At 31.8% G+C, this 17,005-nt stretch overlaps 1 protein-coding gene across 7 annotated transcripts in view; it reads left to right on the top strand.

Annotated features, from left to right (window-relative positions):
• The window catches only part of SPEF2 (sperm flagellar 2), a 264,940-nt gene that overhangs the window by 90,355 nt on the left and 157,580 nt on the right, over window positions 1–17,005 (top strand). For all 7 annotated transcript variants that reach the window (XR_004233554.1, XM_031964143.1, XM_031964155.1 and 4 more), the window contains one exon: window positions 5,512–5,680. Coding sequence is in view for 6 of the 7 variants with exons in the window: in XM_031964143.1 (XP_031820003.1) it covers window positions 5,512–5,680 (169 nt within the window). In the remaining variant the exon portion in view is untranslated. The remainder of the gene's footprint in view (window positions 1–5,511; window positions 5,681–17,005) is intronic.

Consider the following 17,005-nt stretch of genomic DNA (forward strand, 5'->3'; position numbering starts at 1 on the left):
TCCTTTCTCTTCCTTCTTTTCAGGAATTTAGAATGCAACCAATTTACTCATAGAGTCATTTCTCTTATATACCATATATACCTTTTGGATATACCAAGAAATACCTTTTGAACGTATTGAGTGTCTAATAGGACAATGTTAACCTCTTTCTTACAGCATTAGCACTTCATCATCATACAACCTCTGCAACCTAAATTAAATGATTGGAAGTCCTTTATTTCATTAAATATCTATCTTCCCCCATGGCCCTATTTTCAGCTTTATGTGGTAAGATTCTTGAACATAAACCTTTATCTTTTGCCTCTTGGAATATTATAATAAAGATGTCCTCTAATTCATAACATAAGTTGCCAAATTTTGTATGATCTTCATAGTGTTTCCTTAGTATTTAGTCCATTCTTTTTAACTGCTTGAATTCTTTTCTTTTACATGGAAGTTCTATATTTGAACTATAATCTTTCTGGAACTTTTCCTCTTTTTTTTTCAAGTAGTCATGAATAGATTTCTCTCCTCTTCATTTTAACCTTTCATTCTAATAGATTATGAGAATTTAATAGATTCTAATAGTTTTTACTTACCACGTTCTTGAAATAGAGTGTCTTAAGCTTTTGTGTTTTTATTTTTAATTGTGGTTTTCAGGAAGTCTGAGAAGTCTGTCTCCTCAACTTGTTTTCCATATCATTTTTTGTTTGTATCAGATCTTCCATTTTTCTCTTTTTTTAATTTTTTTATTTTGTTTCTAATATTTCTTGATATCTCATGGTGTCATAGATTCCTATTTGCCCTATTATAGTTTTCAGAGCATTCTTTACTTATGTAAAGTTTACTTCTAATTCATTTCTTCTCTTTTCATTTATTTCCTCTAGAATTTTAATTTTAATATAATAATAATAGTTTAGGTGTATACAGCATTTGCTTTGAGCCTAAGTATGCTAAGTGCTTTACAAATATCACCTTTGCTCTTCCCAACTACTATGCTATTGTTATCCCTGTTTTACAAATGAAGAAAATAAGGCAAATACATTAAGTAGCTTGCTCAGAGTCACATAACCAGAAAGTATATGAGACCACATTTAAGCTCAGGTCTTTGTGACTCCAGATTGGGCACTGAGCTGCCTTCTTGCTTCATTTCTTCCAGATATTTATGTAGTCCTGGTAAAAAAAAAAAAAAAAAAAAAAAAAAAAAAAAAAAAAAAAACTCCATTTCCCTCTATATAGTCTCTTAATATAGTTGTTATATAGAGTTACTCTTTCTTTTGAGGTTGTATTTTTGAGCATCTCTAGAAATACAATAAAATTTTACACTGATTAGTGTGTTCTTTGGTTTCTTATTTGTAGTTTTTTCCATTTAATTTAGCAGTTAGGTTAGAAGTTAAGTTGATAAATTTGAAATCACCAATTTCTATAGAATGGTGATGTCAGAAATTGTTAAGAGGTTGAAAAGTAAGTTGATAGTAAGAAAGTGGAGAGGACAAACATAAATAACCTCCAGGAGACTGGAAGTTTAAAAAAAGGAAAGCTTTCAGGGTGATAGCTAAAGAAGATGGCAGGGTCAAGAAAAGGAGAGCATCATGTCCATATTTGTAGAATGCAAAAAATTAGATCATGAACAAGAGTCCCTCATTTTCTAACCTCCCATCTCCTATATTGAGCTGCTCTTTATGGCAAAGGGAAAACTCAATTAAGCAAAATGACTGTATGATATAATATGTAACTATGTGACATTGTGCTTTGCAAAGTCATACATTCCTGACAAGAGAAATTGTTTTTTGTTTGTTTGTTTGTTTGCATTTTCATTGCAAATGAAAATTTCATCAGTTTTTATGACACAATAATATTGCTTTTCTATAGCATAATTCAGCCATTTTCCAAATATTTTTAGTTTTTTTTGCTCCTTTCCCCCCACTTTTTCTTACCACAAAAATACAATTGTGAATATATCATTATATATGGCCTCTTTCAGATAGATATGCGTCTGCTGTATTGGTGAATCACTAGATATGAACAGTTCAATGGCTTTCTAGCATAATTCCAAATTATTTCCCACAATGATTGAAGTTAAAACTCAATCAAAATTCTATTAATCTTTACACAACCCTTCCCCTTATTGACTGTTTCTGTTATTTTTTGAACTATGATAGAATGAGATCTTTTTTGTGAGATCTTGTCACATAGTCATCAGGGTTGTTTTCATTTTCATTTCTTTCTATTACTTATTTAGAGCTTTTTCATATGGTTATTGAAATGATATGGTTCTTGATATATTGTAATCATGGATTGTCATCGATAATTTTGTCTTCTTTTGAAAACCGTCCATTTCCTTGAACACTTATTTGTTGTGGAATTGCTTTTATATATTGAATCAGTTTCCTATGTATGTTGAATATTATAGGAGATTTTTTGATAAAAGATTAATTTGACAGTTTGTCAGTTTGTCTTATTCTTAGTTATATTGATTTTGTTAGTAAAAGCTTATCAAATCTTACATAAACTGAAATTATTTATTTTATTGTTTTCTGTTCACCTTTATTTCTTGTTTTCTTAAGAGTTACCCTCTAACCACTTATTGACAAGGTATTTCCTTTCTTTCCCATCACTTTTTGAATGATTTGACTTTTCTTGGTTTCATTATCATTACTTTAAAATTTTACAGTATAATCAATTCCCTTTAATATCTCCTCACATCAAATTTTTCATTTTACCAAAGAAAAATAATATTAACTTTTAACTATATAGCAAATAACATATTCACTATAAGCCTCAATTATTTTTATAAAAAGAAGAAGAGGTTCATTAATTTTGTTTGATTTTTGGTTTAGTTTGCACATATGATTTCACTAATATAGGAAATTCTAAATGTGCAAATCCTTTCCACTAGCAGATATGGCCTCCTTCACATAGATATGCATCTGTTGTATTGGTGAATCACTGAATATGAACAGTTCAATGGCTTTCTAGCATAATTCCAAATTATTTCCCACAATGATTGAAGTTCAGTATTTCTTCTTCAACATTTTCTTTCCTTATTTTAAAACATATATATTAATTTTGCAATGTTTTTTCTTTTCAAATTTGTTAATCCAGAGTTCCTCCCTCTCAATACCTCTCCACCCACTGAGAAGGCAAGCAATATATTACCAATTACACAAGTGAAGTCATATAAAACACATTTTCATATAAGCAATATTTCAAAAGAAAGAAAAAAGTGAGCAAATAATGCTTAAATTTATACTCTGGTAACATTAGTTATCTCTCTGGAGATGAATACTATTTTTTCATCATGAGTCCTTTGGAACTAGATCAGAGTAATCAAGGCAGCATAAATGTGGAAATATATTGAGAAAACTTGCACATGTTTAATGGATATTAGATTACCACTGTCTAAGGGAGGGGGTGAGAAAGAGAGGAAGAAAAATTTGGAACACAAGATTTTGCAAAGTTCATGTATTTTCTTTGCATGTATTAGAAAAATAAAAAGCTATTATTTTTAAAAATGTTTTAATTTAAATAAAATCTTAGCAAAGAAACTACAAAATTGCATTCCAAACCTTATCCATTAGGACCAATGTAAATTTAGAAAAGAGGGCTCTGTGAATCTCCTTATTTCTTCCATTGCCCTAACTTAGCAGTCTTTCTTCCATTAAGTCTCACAAACATCATGACTTCCCAGATCAACAACAAACAGTCCTTAACACCATATCTAGCATCATTACTTCATTTTTATTAACCTCCTAACTGATTTCTCTGCTACCAATCTTTCCCTTCTTCAGATTGTTCTTTACACCAGCTGTCCAAGTAATCTTCCCCAAAGCACAGATCTCCCTACATATTTTTATGGTTCAGGATTTTTAATACCTTCTATGATAAAATGCCAATTCTTCACCTTAGCATTTAAAGCCCTTTATAGACTGCATCCAATCTAACTTTTCAGACTCATTTCAAGTGATTTGCCTTCCTGTACTCCCCACTCCAGACCTGCCCTCTGAATTCAATGATATTATCTCATATCTCTGTAAAACTTAGTGATTCTATGAGGAAAACAACTGCATGACTACAAAAGTATTGATATGATGGCAGGCAATTGAAATATGGTTGTTATATACATAAACTAAGATTATATCAGCCTACAGATAAGCAAGACATTTGTCTCAGATCTTTAGTGTATTTTATTGTCTAGATAAGATCTACGCAGATATTTTGCTTTGCTTTATAACAATAGTGATGTGTGTATGTGTGTATATTTCACATCACCATCCTAAAGTAAATATAATTATCAAATAATGGAAGATAGAGGCAGTGACTGCAAGTGTTAAGTAATGCTTTGACAATGTAAGATGCAGTGACAAAAATTAAAGTTAAAATTCATTACTTTTTAAGGCAAGCATGAAATAGTATATATTTTATTCAGAGAAATATACAAAAAGTTGGAAGAGATAGAAAAAAATAAGATAGAGTTCTCTGACTTTATGGGACAGATAGTTCAACAGAGAAAATCAATACATCCAAAGGTAACATATATAAAAGAAGCCATGACAGTTGTATGTAAAAAGTATAAAGAAAAGGCTATAAGAAGTTGGAGGAGTGAGAGAGGTGAGAATTTTACACACTGTTCAATGAAAAAGGCTTCATAAATGTGTTCATATTTGTATTTGAACCTTAACATATGAATGTAATAAGCAAAGGTAACAAAGAGGACAATACAGAAGCAGGAGAGGAAGAATGCATCGGATCTGACTGAATGTCAGTGTTGACTTCAGTGTGATATACTGGAGACTGAAGAAAAATAGTTTGGGATAAAGTTTTTTAAAGCTAGGGCAGTTTCAAATTATGGAAAGTTTTGTGTGCCAGACTTAGCAGTATGAACTTTATTCAGTGAAAATCAGAGAGCCAACATTGTTCAATAAAGCAACCAACCTAATTCGTCTGTTAATATTTTACTATCATGATGAGGGGGAAAAATATATTAGAATTGACACATTTAATTTAATTGTGATTTTCAATCTGCAAATCATAAATATGATGAAAATATATTTATTTCTTGAAATAAGGTTACTAATTTTGTTCCCCTGAATAGGTTTTTGACTCCTCTAATACAATATACATACATGTATTTGTACACATCTATACACACACACACACACATATATAGATATAGATATATATAGGTACTCATATTTCCTATATCCCCTTATACAATATAAGCTTTTTAAGGATGGCACAGCATCTATGCACCATTCCTTTTTCTTTCAGTAATAGAGCTTTATACTTTTAGAGGCTTAACAATTTTTGGTTCAGTTGAATTGGGTCAATTAAATAGGCATTGCTATTCTTGTCATTTATTAAATAAGACATAGAAATCTAAGATATGATATGATTTAATATCTTTTATATCACTTTCTATTTATACTAATTAAAGTAGTATTAATGACATTAGCATGATAACACAAAGACTTTATTCCAGGTGGATATTTAAGTTAGAACTAATCTCTTGTGTTTTTTTTTTCTCTGTAGCCTTATCCCAATTAAAATTATGCGTGATTGGAAGGAGCTGTTTTTTAGTGGAAAACCAATTTATGAGCAAGCCTCCATTGACCCCATGCCTACTCGCTTCACTCCAGAACAACTAGTAGAACTATCCAAGAGGACTTTACTAGATGACAATGATTATGAGGAGTACAAGGTACTTACCTAAATGTTGGACAATTAAAGGAAATTTACTTGAATAAACGATTTCTCTTTAATATTTTATGTTCTGTTGTGATATATTCACTTGATATTAGTGTTATTCATTTTAAAATATAGGAATCTACGTGGTACCACAGACTCCCATGCCTTCTTCTTGTTTAGTTTTATTTTTTAATTGAAGTGGCAATTAAGTGGAAATGTGTCAGCATCATTTTGAAATTTATTTAATAATCACAGAATGTCGTAGTCTCAAAGTATTCAGTGTAGAGGAGGAAAACATCATCAATCTTTATTTATAAGATTTCATAGATTTCAGAGTTTTAACATTGTTTTAAAACTGTCCTTTTTCATTTTTCTGTAATTTCTTTTCCATTATTTCAGATAGCTCCATTAAAATAAAAGACAAGTCAGTTGTTTCCACAAAGAGTTTTGGGAGAGACAATTCTGGATGTAATATAATGGTTATAATTTAAAACTGGTAAGCAGAGAGGAGAAACAGTAGCAATTGGGCAACAGCTATAAACAGAGTGAGAGGAGAAAGGAATCAAGATTGGGCATTGTAAGCTAAACAAGAGACATGGAACATTGAGTCCATTGTGAAACATTAGGGAAGGAATTTCAGAAAAGAAATCACGTGGCTTGAACAAATTGAAGTGATGGTTATTTGGACCTTAACTAGGCAGTAGGTAAAACATCACTGTGGTATTGAGCCCGAAAGAAAAAATGCTATTAATAGTGGGGAAAGAGAAAATGAAACATTTCAGAAATGCTAGAGAGCTAAATTTTCATGACACTTCAGATAGAGTTAGTCTGAATTAATAGAGTTATATGAATACATTCTATGTGTGTTGTAGTATAGCTATAGGATTTACTTTATCAAATATGTCCATCAAAAGCATGAAAAGTGATAAAATGTCCCAGACTGAATAGAGTTTATAAAAATCCTTCTTTCTTTTACAAGATAAATATTGAACTGAAGTTTTGCATGTTATGTTTACTTACAAGTGAAAATTATGCTATTGCTGAAACCACAAAATACAAACATTCTGCTTGTTTTTTATGTTAATACTAAGTCAAGGCACTTAGCACAGACTTGAATTTAGCAAAGATTTCTCTGTGTGTATGTGTGTGTGTAATGCTTACCACAGTAATATGCTTTTTTACCCACATCCTAAACCAACAGGTATGCTTGCTTTTGCAGAAAATTATCAGCTTTTGTTAGGAGTAAGTAAATGTCTGGCAGGCACTGTCTTTGTTGTTTTCTAAAAAATGAAAGTTGTTTTCAAAAGTCCTACTTTATGCATATATGGTACCAACAGGTCAAATTGTAAATGAACTCTTCATTGAAAGAAAATAAAATAAGAAATGTGTACATTTAAATGTATTTGTTTACATTATATTTTGAAGTTTTGAGGAAACTATTGATTTTGTCAAATTCTCATGTTTTTAGAATTTAAATACTTCGGAGATCAAATTTTATCTGAGCATATGAGTAAAAATGAAGCTGATAAGTCTTATGACCTAGATTTGTAAAATATATACTATAGTCTGATTTGCAGTTTGTATGAAGGGTAGTAGATAAGCTGTAGGATTGTAATAAGAAGACTCCAGCAAAATATTGTAGGTTAAGTAAAAAAAAGTAGCTAATCACTTTCATTATTGCTAAATTCATTCATTTTTTTCAATACATCAAGTAATTGTATATTTTGTAGCTCATCCAATTAGGGCAATATATAATGGATCTGGAAATATTTCTAACAAGTGAGAAAGTTCAACCTTCACCACTATCTTATTTAGAGATTTTGTTTTATTGTTGCATCCATAGGCTTTTTTTTTTTCTTTTTGCTGAGGCAATTGGGACTGAGGCAAGAAGTAACTTACTTAGGGTCACACAGCCACACAGCTAAGTGTCTGAGGCCAGATTTGAATTTAGGTCCTCCTGACTTCAGAGCTAGTGCTTTATCCACTACACCACCTAGCTGCCTCTCTCCATAGGTTTTTAAAGAACTACCCTAATAGAATAAAATTCTGGCAGGTTAGACTAAGCTAGAAAGGTTTTGAGTAAAGACCCAGTAATCAAATCCAAACTTGGCACATGACATTTAGTCTAGTTCAGAGATCCTTATTATATTGACAATGAATAAAGAAGTTTTGGGCCACAGCAACTCTAGAAAATCACCTGCTAAATGTCAATATGACTTTACACTACACCAAGAAGCAGAGTGTTAAATAAAAAGAAGGTAATGGTGTTGTTGGGTATTGCCCTGATTACAACACATCTGGAAGGCCATCACTAAGCTGGAGAGTATTTTGAATGATGAATGGTCTATAGTATAGATGAGTTGAAGAAAGTAGGAATGTTTAGCCTGGAGAAGAGAAGATTTAAAGGCAAGTAATAACTACCTTTAATTATTTGGAGGGCTGTCATATGTAAATTAGATTACACTTACTCTATTTGGCCTCAGAGAATAGAAATGAGAGCAATAGGGAAAAACTTAATGAGGAATAACTAGGTCTGCCATGAAGGAGAGGAAAAACTAGTAATTAGAGCTATTCAAAATTAGAATGGGCTGTCTTGGGAGATAATAGATTCTCCCTCACTTGGTGTCTTTAGACAAAGGCTGACCAACCAATTATTAAGCATACTGTATACGAGATTCTTATTTAGATACAACTAAATGGCTTCTTAGCCATCTAAGCTCTGAGGTACTGCAATAAGAGTGAATCAGATATCTACACCAAAATAAATAAAAACAAATCATGAAATTTTACTGTTTTTAAAAGTCATTTTACCTTATTGTTCTTAGGATAGTGTAGGTCACATTGTAAGTGCTTAATAAATATTTATTGACTATTTACTGACTGCCTGACTAATACTCTTTCCACATAAAATATAAAACAACCTTGAGAATGAAAAACCTGAAAAAGAACTCCCCCCAAATAACCATAAATAACATTAAAGATTTCTGAAGAGTAGTTCACATTTAATTCTTAAATCAAGTTCCTGAATCCCCAGCAAATGTTTTTTTTCCCCTAATGAAGAGCCATCAAAAGTTGGCTTACAAATGAAACAATACAAAACAATATCTCAACTACCTCTAAAAGGGTTGTTGTTGCTATCTAACTCTTTGTAACCCCACTTTGGGGTTTTATTGGCACAGATTGTGACATGCTTTTACCATTTCTTTCTCTAACCCATTTTATAAATGACAAAATTGAGGTAAACAGAATTAAGTGACTTGCCTGGGATCACACAGGTAGTCAGATTTGAATTTAGGAAGATAAGTCTTCATGACTTCAGACCCACTATCCCATCCACTGTGTCAAATAGCTGCCTTATCTATTAGATAATGATTTCAGTGGACATCATTAACTTTATAGATACATGTAATTAGCATGTTGGGTTTTTTTTTTACCTTTTGCATAGCTATAAATGTAGGTGGCATTTGGCAATTAGGGCTGGTTTTATGTGGATAAAGTCATAAGAGTTGGTTGATAAGAATTTCTGCCCAAGGACTGAATTGGACTCTAAGTATGTAAAGATGGAAATATGAAGACTGAAAATATATAAGGGGACAGGGAATACTTCCATTTACAGATTCTTTGAATTGCTATGAATCCAACCCATAGCTATATGAAATCAATACCTTTAACAATTGCTATCTCCTGAAGCATGTCATTTAACTTTAAAATGGCTCTAATTATTGAGAAGTCATTTCTTATATTTCTTATAGCTAGCATGAACAAGACTCTACTCTTTCTATCCATAGTTCCTAATTTTGTCTCCTGGTGTCAAAAACAAACTTCTTCCATTTTCTAAATGACAATCATTGAAATATTTGAAAATAGCTACCATTATTTTTCTCTTCTCTGGCCTAAGTATTCCCAATTTTTCTTAAAATGGCATGGCTCTCAGGTCTCTTCTCATGGCCTGGATATACTCTAAATTATAGCAATTCTTCCTAAATTGTGGGTCAGTCCTTGATCCATCTGATCCAAGCAGAGTTCTTAATTCTGAACATTATTTCTTTCTTACTGCAGTTTAAAATCCCAATAGGTTTTGTTCTTTTGGCTGCACGTCAAACTGTTGAATGATTAAACTTGAAGTTCACTGGTGCTCCCAGATCATTTTCATGCAAACTGTTGTCTAGTCAAGTCTCCTCAATCCAAAGGTTTTAGGATTATAGATATAAACCAAAAATAGAATTTAGAGATCAACCAGTCCAACTCAATTATTTTACTGACAAGGAAACCAGAGTTCACATGATTTTCCCAAAATTACTTAGATAGTAAATTTCAAGATCAGAATTTGAACTTAGATCCTTTAACTTTAAAACTATTTTTTGTTCTGTTCTGTTATTAACCTCAAATACTTTTTAACCTAAGTAGAGAACTATATATTTAACTTAGTTCTTACCAATTGAAGTTTTTTAATTCTATCATAGCAGGTTTTACCATCCCTCCCAGATTAATGGCTTCTACTGATTGGATAAGTATGACATTTATGACCTAAGTGTGGTCCAGTAATCAATTAAATATATACATATATTAATGTATGTAAGTACATTATTAATTACAGTAATTAGATTATAAATGGCATTCTTACCCCACATGAAAGGCAAAGAAAAAAAGAGAGAAGAGACAGAAAGAATTAGAGAAAGAAGAAAAGAGAAAGAAGGAAGAGAGGGAAAAGGGAAGAAAGAAGGATAGCACACAACCCTTTGAGAATAACTGCTAAGCTCTCCTGTTTTTCAAAGATCCTGGTACCACTCAAACCTTGGGTTCCACCATTTTATCCATGGTTTCATTTTTTTCTTGTTGGTCTAAATTTGGGGTGAATTATTTAATCACATAAAAAACTTATCAACCCCATCCCACCTAGGGAAACTAATCACCTTCCCCTTAAACACAACTGAGTTTATTAGTTGATTCATTGCTAACTGGAAGATGATGTAATGAGAGAACTCCCAGTAGACAGAAAGATTGGTTAGTTACCTGGTACCTTTGTCAAATATTTGCTGCCAATATTTCACACCCAACTCTTGTGATCTAGTTTTTTTTTGTATTTATGTGGAACTAACTACATTGTGGGTGCTTCCAAGGAAGCATGTCAGAAGCAATGGATGTATTGTATCTTTCAGCAGATTCTTCTCCCCATTGCAAGAAAAGAAATTTTTCACTAATTTCCCCTCAAATATTGATGCAAAAATCTTAAATAAAATATGAACAAAGAGGTTACAGAAAGTTATCCCCAGGATAATACACCATGACCAAGTAGAATTTACACCAGGAATGCAGAGCTTATTCAATATTAGGAAAACTATTAGCAGAATTGACTATATCAATAAACAAGCTAACAAAAATTATATGACTTATCTCAATAGATGCAGAAAAAGTATTTGATAAAACCCAATACCAATTCCTATTAAAAACACTAGAGACTATAGGAATAAATGGAGTTTTCCTTAAAATGATGCATCTATTTAAAATCATTAGCAAGCATCATATGTAAAGTAGGACCATTCCCAATAAAATCAGAGGTGCCCACTATCACCATTACTATTCAATATTGCATTAAAAATGTTAGCTTTGGCAATAAGAGAAGGAAAAAAGATTAAAGTAATTAGATTATGTAACGAGGAAACCAAATTATCATCCTTTGCAGATTATATGAAGAAATCTGTCTTGCCATCCTAAGGTAAGATGTTACCCAAAAAGTTAAATAATAAAATTAATAGGATCCATTCACTTCATTTGGGATTGTGGCACTTTTTGGTGAGATAGAGTAAAAACACAAAGATTTTCTCAATTTTAGTAACCCATGAAATTTTATAGTAAAAATTATTTGTTCTCAGATGCTAATATTTCTCCAAAGTAGTCCTATTACAAAGTCTATTGCTTATACCAAACTGTATCACATAGACATCAGCTATCAAAAAGATCAGAAAATAAATTCTGAGGACCAATTTTGGGCTCCTACTTTCCTATATAAGAAAATGGTTCCATAATTCAAATGCACTAAACCAAGAGTTTAGTGGAAGAAGGAGTGAGGGAGACTACTTCAATAAAAACAAAACAAAGCCATTAGAACCTATGTAAGCTATGTTGACAGGTGCTAAGGATGATCCCAAAATAAGACATGATCTCCCAGCCTCATGGTATGGGGGTGGAAAGGGAAGTAGATGGTTATATAAATTGCTATAGTATAAAGTTCAGTGGATAAGTCCATAGGGGAAATATAAACAAAATGTGGTAGAAGGTAAGAGGAAAGAGCACTTCTGGGTGGGAATTATCAGAAAAAGTGGCATTTAATCTTGGCCTTGAAAGTGGCTAGAATTTAAACAGGCAAAATATTGGAGGAAAGAGAACATTGGTTAATGCCAAGGTAAGAGAAGCCCACCAAAACTAGGTGCTGTTTTTTAAAAGCAAGACTAATAACTATTACATGGAGAAAATTGCCACCTAAAAGTTGATGAGCCTAAGAAATTACTGTACCACCTATGTCTTAGTTGGTAACATTTAATTAGTTAAATCCATCAAAAAGAATTTGTAAAATTTCAGGTTTCCATCTTCAAATTACACATTGTTCTAGATAAATGTACAATTAGTGACTTCAAATATATTCCACAACAACCTGTTTTTGGGGAATGCTTGTTTTTATGGGAGAAATGTTCTATAACTGAATAATGTGATGAAAAGATCAATATTTCATCAAAATTCATGACTAGAAAGCAGCCCAAGTATTCCCAGGAACATGGTAGAAAATCTTAGAACTGTCATATTCCAGCAAAGTATTCACAGTTCAGTTGAATTTCACAATGCTACTTTCTACTTGTTGCCCTTATGCATCCAGACTCAATTTTAACATCTTCAAAGATATAATATGGTTAGCTGTTGGGTGACAGATATCAGAATAGCTCTGAAATAAGGGGAAATGAGTGCTGGTGAACTGATTTAATGACCTTATGATCATTGAAGATTATAGTCCTTCATTTTCATTTTTTTACAAATAATACTCTCCAATTTTAATAAAAAATATATTTCATTATATATATATATATATATAATATAAAAAATAAATCCTTTACAAAAAAAAGTTGAGAAATTCAGATGAACCTACATTTTGGGGGAGGTAGACAGGCTAGGAAACGGTTTAGGAAGTCTCTGATTCAAACTAGGGTTTGAATTACAAAAGTAAATTTGGACAATATTGTACAAAAACTCCCTGAGATTGTTTGAAGATCGAAGAGACTCTAATATGTCCAATATGGAAGGACTATTTCAGCAGCCTGTTTAAAAAAAAAAGATTTTCCTAGAAATTTTTATCTACAAAGAAGACTTTTTGACTTGTTTGAAATTGTCACTGACTTAGGTGACAATTTCTTTTGTCCTACCGTGAATATAGCTCCAATATGTCAGATTTGTGTACTTTCTATAAAGAGAAGATACAATTATAGGATTAATGAAAAGAAATAGTACCTTAATTCCAAGGATTTGGAAAGTATAAAGACATAGCCAAAGAACTACAAGGTTCTTGGAAAATGTAGCATTTGAGTTCTCTGTACATAGATTATATCTATCTTATGGGTATATATTTCAGAGATTTTTTTAAAGTTATTTCTTCCTACAGATAATGTACCCAGGTAAGGGTTATATTGTATGTAGTCTTTCAAAATAATAGTTATATTCTATATAGTCCTTCAAAATAATAATAATGATACTAGCTAATAGTATATATGTAGCTAGTAATATAGCTATTAAGCCAATAGCAAATTGGCTTAATATAATATTATATAATAATATAATATACATATTACATATGCATATATAGTACTTTACATATTTATATATTATTCACAATATATGAGAGAAAAAACAGAGTTCTTTAAAATTTGCAAAGCACTTTGTAAATATTAACTAAGTTTATCTTCACAAAAATGCTGCTAAGTAGATACTATGATCATCCCCATTTTATAGATAAAGAAACCATTTAGAGGAAATAGACTGGCATTAAATGACTTGCTCAGAATCATACAGCTAGGAAGTGTCTTAGACTGTCTTTGAGTTCAGGATTTCTTGACTTCAGGTCCAATATTTTATCTACCATACCACCTACCTGGTCCATGAAGTATCAGAATCTTTCAAGTTTTTAATGATTAAAATATTTCCCATATTCATCTGAACTCAATGGAAGGAATCCTGGTGTCAATTTTTATCATTTTCTAGTAAGGAAATATCATGGATAAAATAACTGAATAGGAACCAAATGTTATAGGCTCTTACAGAGTGCCCCAACTGAACATATGTACTATCTATAGAATAACACACACTCAGATTCTGAGTATTAAATCTAAGATTACCTAAGTCGTTTCCAGAGTACTAGTTGTATCCCACAATCCATATTCCTAATTATAGATGATCTAGTAGGACATTTCTCCTTTCCAGAGTTCATTTGGTCAAATAGGAATCTACCAGAATTAAGAAAGCCCTTTAATTATGAGTAGGATGGCTCAAGCAAGCTTATCCTCGATAACTGAATTAATTCCCTACCTAAAATGAAAATATTCTGTACAATCCACTTCAATTTATTATTAGTATGATCCACAGAATTCTGTGGCTTATGGGTACTTCAAGAGATCCCCCCTCTAAAAGCCATGAGTAGGAACTAAGCCAAATGAATTACATCTCATTGAAAAGTGGTATAGGTAATGAAATCAATGACTAGCCCCTTTGGTCTAAAACTATAACATTCCCCTCCAGGAGTTGGAAAATCTTACTAATGCTGTTTTCATGCCAAGTTGGAGGCATCTGAATGAGGGATACAAAGAGTAAAGCTGACAGTATTGGTTACTAGAAAATATTACTATCCACCTTTATATGCCATTTTAGAGTTTTCAGGACTCTTTTGTCACATTCCTATAAGATAAGAAGAACAAATATTATTATTCCATTTTATAGGTGAGTAAACAAACTTGAAAAGCCCAAGAGTCTTACTCATATTTACTACTGACATTGGAACCAAGATGAAAGCTCCAGACTCCAGTGCTCCTCACTTTACATATATCTGAATCCCTAAGAAGCAATAAAGTTTCTATGGGCCCTTATCATTTAGCACTTGTGAAGTAGTGCAAATTATGAGCAGTAAGGGTACCTGGAACATGCACATAAGTCTGCATATTTATTCTCAATATATACTGGCTCTGGATTTTTGGTACTTCTAGATGTGAATTAAGGGTGTGAGTTAAGGGAGCAGGCTTGAGAAACTCAAATCAGAACATGGTGAAAATTGGCAGACAAGCGATCTAGGTAAGTAGAAGGGATTGGCAAATACCACAGGCTCCAGGGGGGGTTGCATATGTTCAAGAGAGTCAGTTAATATGTACAGCTAAAAGTCAGTCCCAAAGATGGCAGAGATGTTATGATCTGAGACATTCAGTGGGAGGAACAGATTCAAGAAGATCACCAATAAAGTATAGGAAGACCAACAAAGGGCATTGTATCAATAGGGTCCTCAGGAGTGCTATTAGTTATAAGGGTTATGACCGTAATTTTATGTAGAATCTTTATTCTTTGTTTTTCTGCTGTGTACATAGGGATGAAGGGGTTGGAAGAAAGGAAGTAAAAGACCCATGGGCATTTATTTCTGTGTATGTGAGTCAAACTGTCAGTAGACCCTGATCAGGGGCATGAGATTTGCTCTTTGGGAAGATTATTATAGATGGTACATATGCAATCAGAATGAAGCAAAAGATCACCAATATATAATTTTCTGGGTGTAAACTGTGTAGACGATCAGTTTAAAATATATTGTCAAATAATCTAAGTAGTTATTTGGGGACTTAATTTTGCCAACTTGAATTCCTTGCCCATCTACCAAGTTTCTAGCTCACTTGCTATGTTTTGTTTAGGTTTAAGATAGTCCATTGCCTGTAAGTAACAATTTTTGTTGTCATCTTCTTGGTTGCTTAGTCTATGGCAACCATAAATTAAATAAAACACAAGCTTTAAAGCATGGGTTTTGTTTTTTAAAGCATACAAATTGTATAATATTACATCAGAAGTTAGTAAACATTTTGATGCATGTAAATCTATTTTGCATCTAATTACAAATAACTCAGATAATGAGTGTAGAGCAAGGGGCAAAAAAAAAAAAAAAAACCACTCAACCTAAAATGAAAAAACTTGGGGCTATAAATAGCAACATGTCACAGAAAAAGTATTTCACTGGGAGTCAAGGAGCCTGAATCTTAATCTTATCACTATTACTAGTTAACTGTCAGTTTTCAAATCTGTAAAAGAAGGCTCAGACTAGACTATTTTAAGGGCCTTTTTAGCTTTAAAATTGTTTCCCTAGTTAGATTACATGTTATTAAATCAATAAAATGTTTATATTAAAGTAATGAAATAAATTGTGTCTCACCATTTTAAAAGCAAAGACTCAAATTATTTCCTAATCTCCTATGATTACTGGTGTCCCAAACTAACAAACAAGCAAACAAAACAAACAAAAAACATGCATAGCTATTTACAGCGCATTTTACTTTATGACACATTCTCCTTTGCTAAACCAAGAATTTTGGATAATAGATATTGATGGACATTCTAGTACAAATGAAGACAAGGAAATAAGTGGGTAGTTAATATCTCATAACATTGATATGAATAGAATATGAGAACTAGCAGCTATCAAAAGTATTTTGAACAAAAGATGAAGGTTCTTTAGGATTAATCCTAACCATTTAATAGATATTTGGGGAAATGGGTACATTACTTCTATTAAACAGTTAATATGAGCATTTCTTTCATATTGGTCAAACAGAGAAACAACCAAGGATTAAAAATTCAACTTGGAAACTTCAATTTATAACTTAATATTGAATCAAAATATGTTGTCATCTTATGACAAATCATTGGCCTCCTTGAAACCCAGGGTTCTCTTTAATCTCTGAATCCTCAACCACCTTGGTCTTGTTTAGTCAGATTATAATTTTTAACCAATAATCTACAATTGATATAATTTTAAAATAATCCTGTTCAATGAAACCTCATTCAGAAAATTATTGGGAATTAAGTCTATGTCCAATATAGACAATAAATACTGGAACATATTAATAAATACTAGAATAAATCAGAATGGAGCTAAATGCTTAAGCTGATTAGAATTGAATGGTTTAAATTTTATTGTACTCCATCTTTTTTCTTATATTTTTTTGGGAGTTTGGTTTTTATAGAAACTCATATTGGTGAGGGAATCCTTAAATTTATTTGCTACAAAAACATGTACTCTTTAGGCTATTAATGGTGGAGGGGGGATTCTTCT

This window comes from Sarcophilus harrisii, chromosome 1 (assembly GCF_902635505.1).
Source record: "Sarcophilus harrisii chromosome 1, mSarHar1.11, whole genome shotgun sequence".
NCBI classification, from domain to species: Eukaryota; Metazoa; Chordata; class Mammalia; order Dasyuromorphia; family Dasyuridae; genus Sarcophilus; species Sarcophilus harrisii.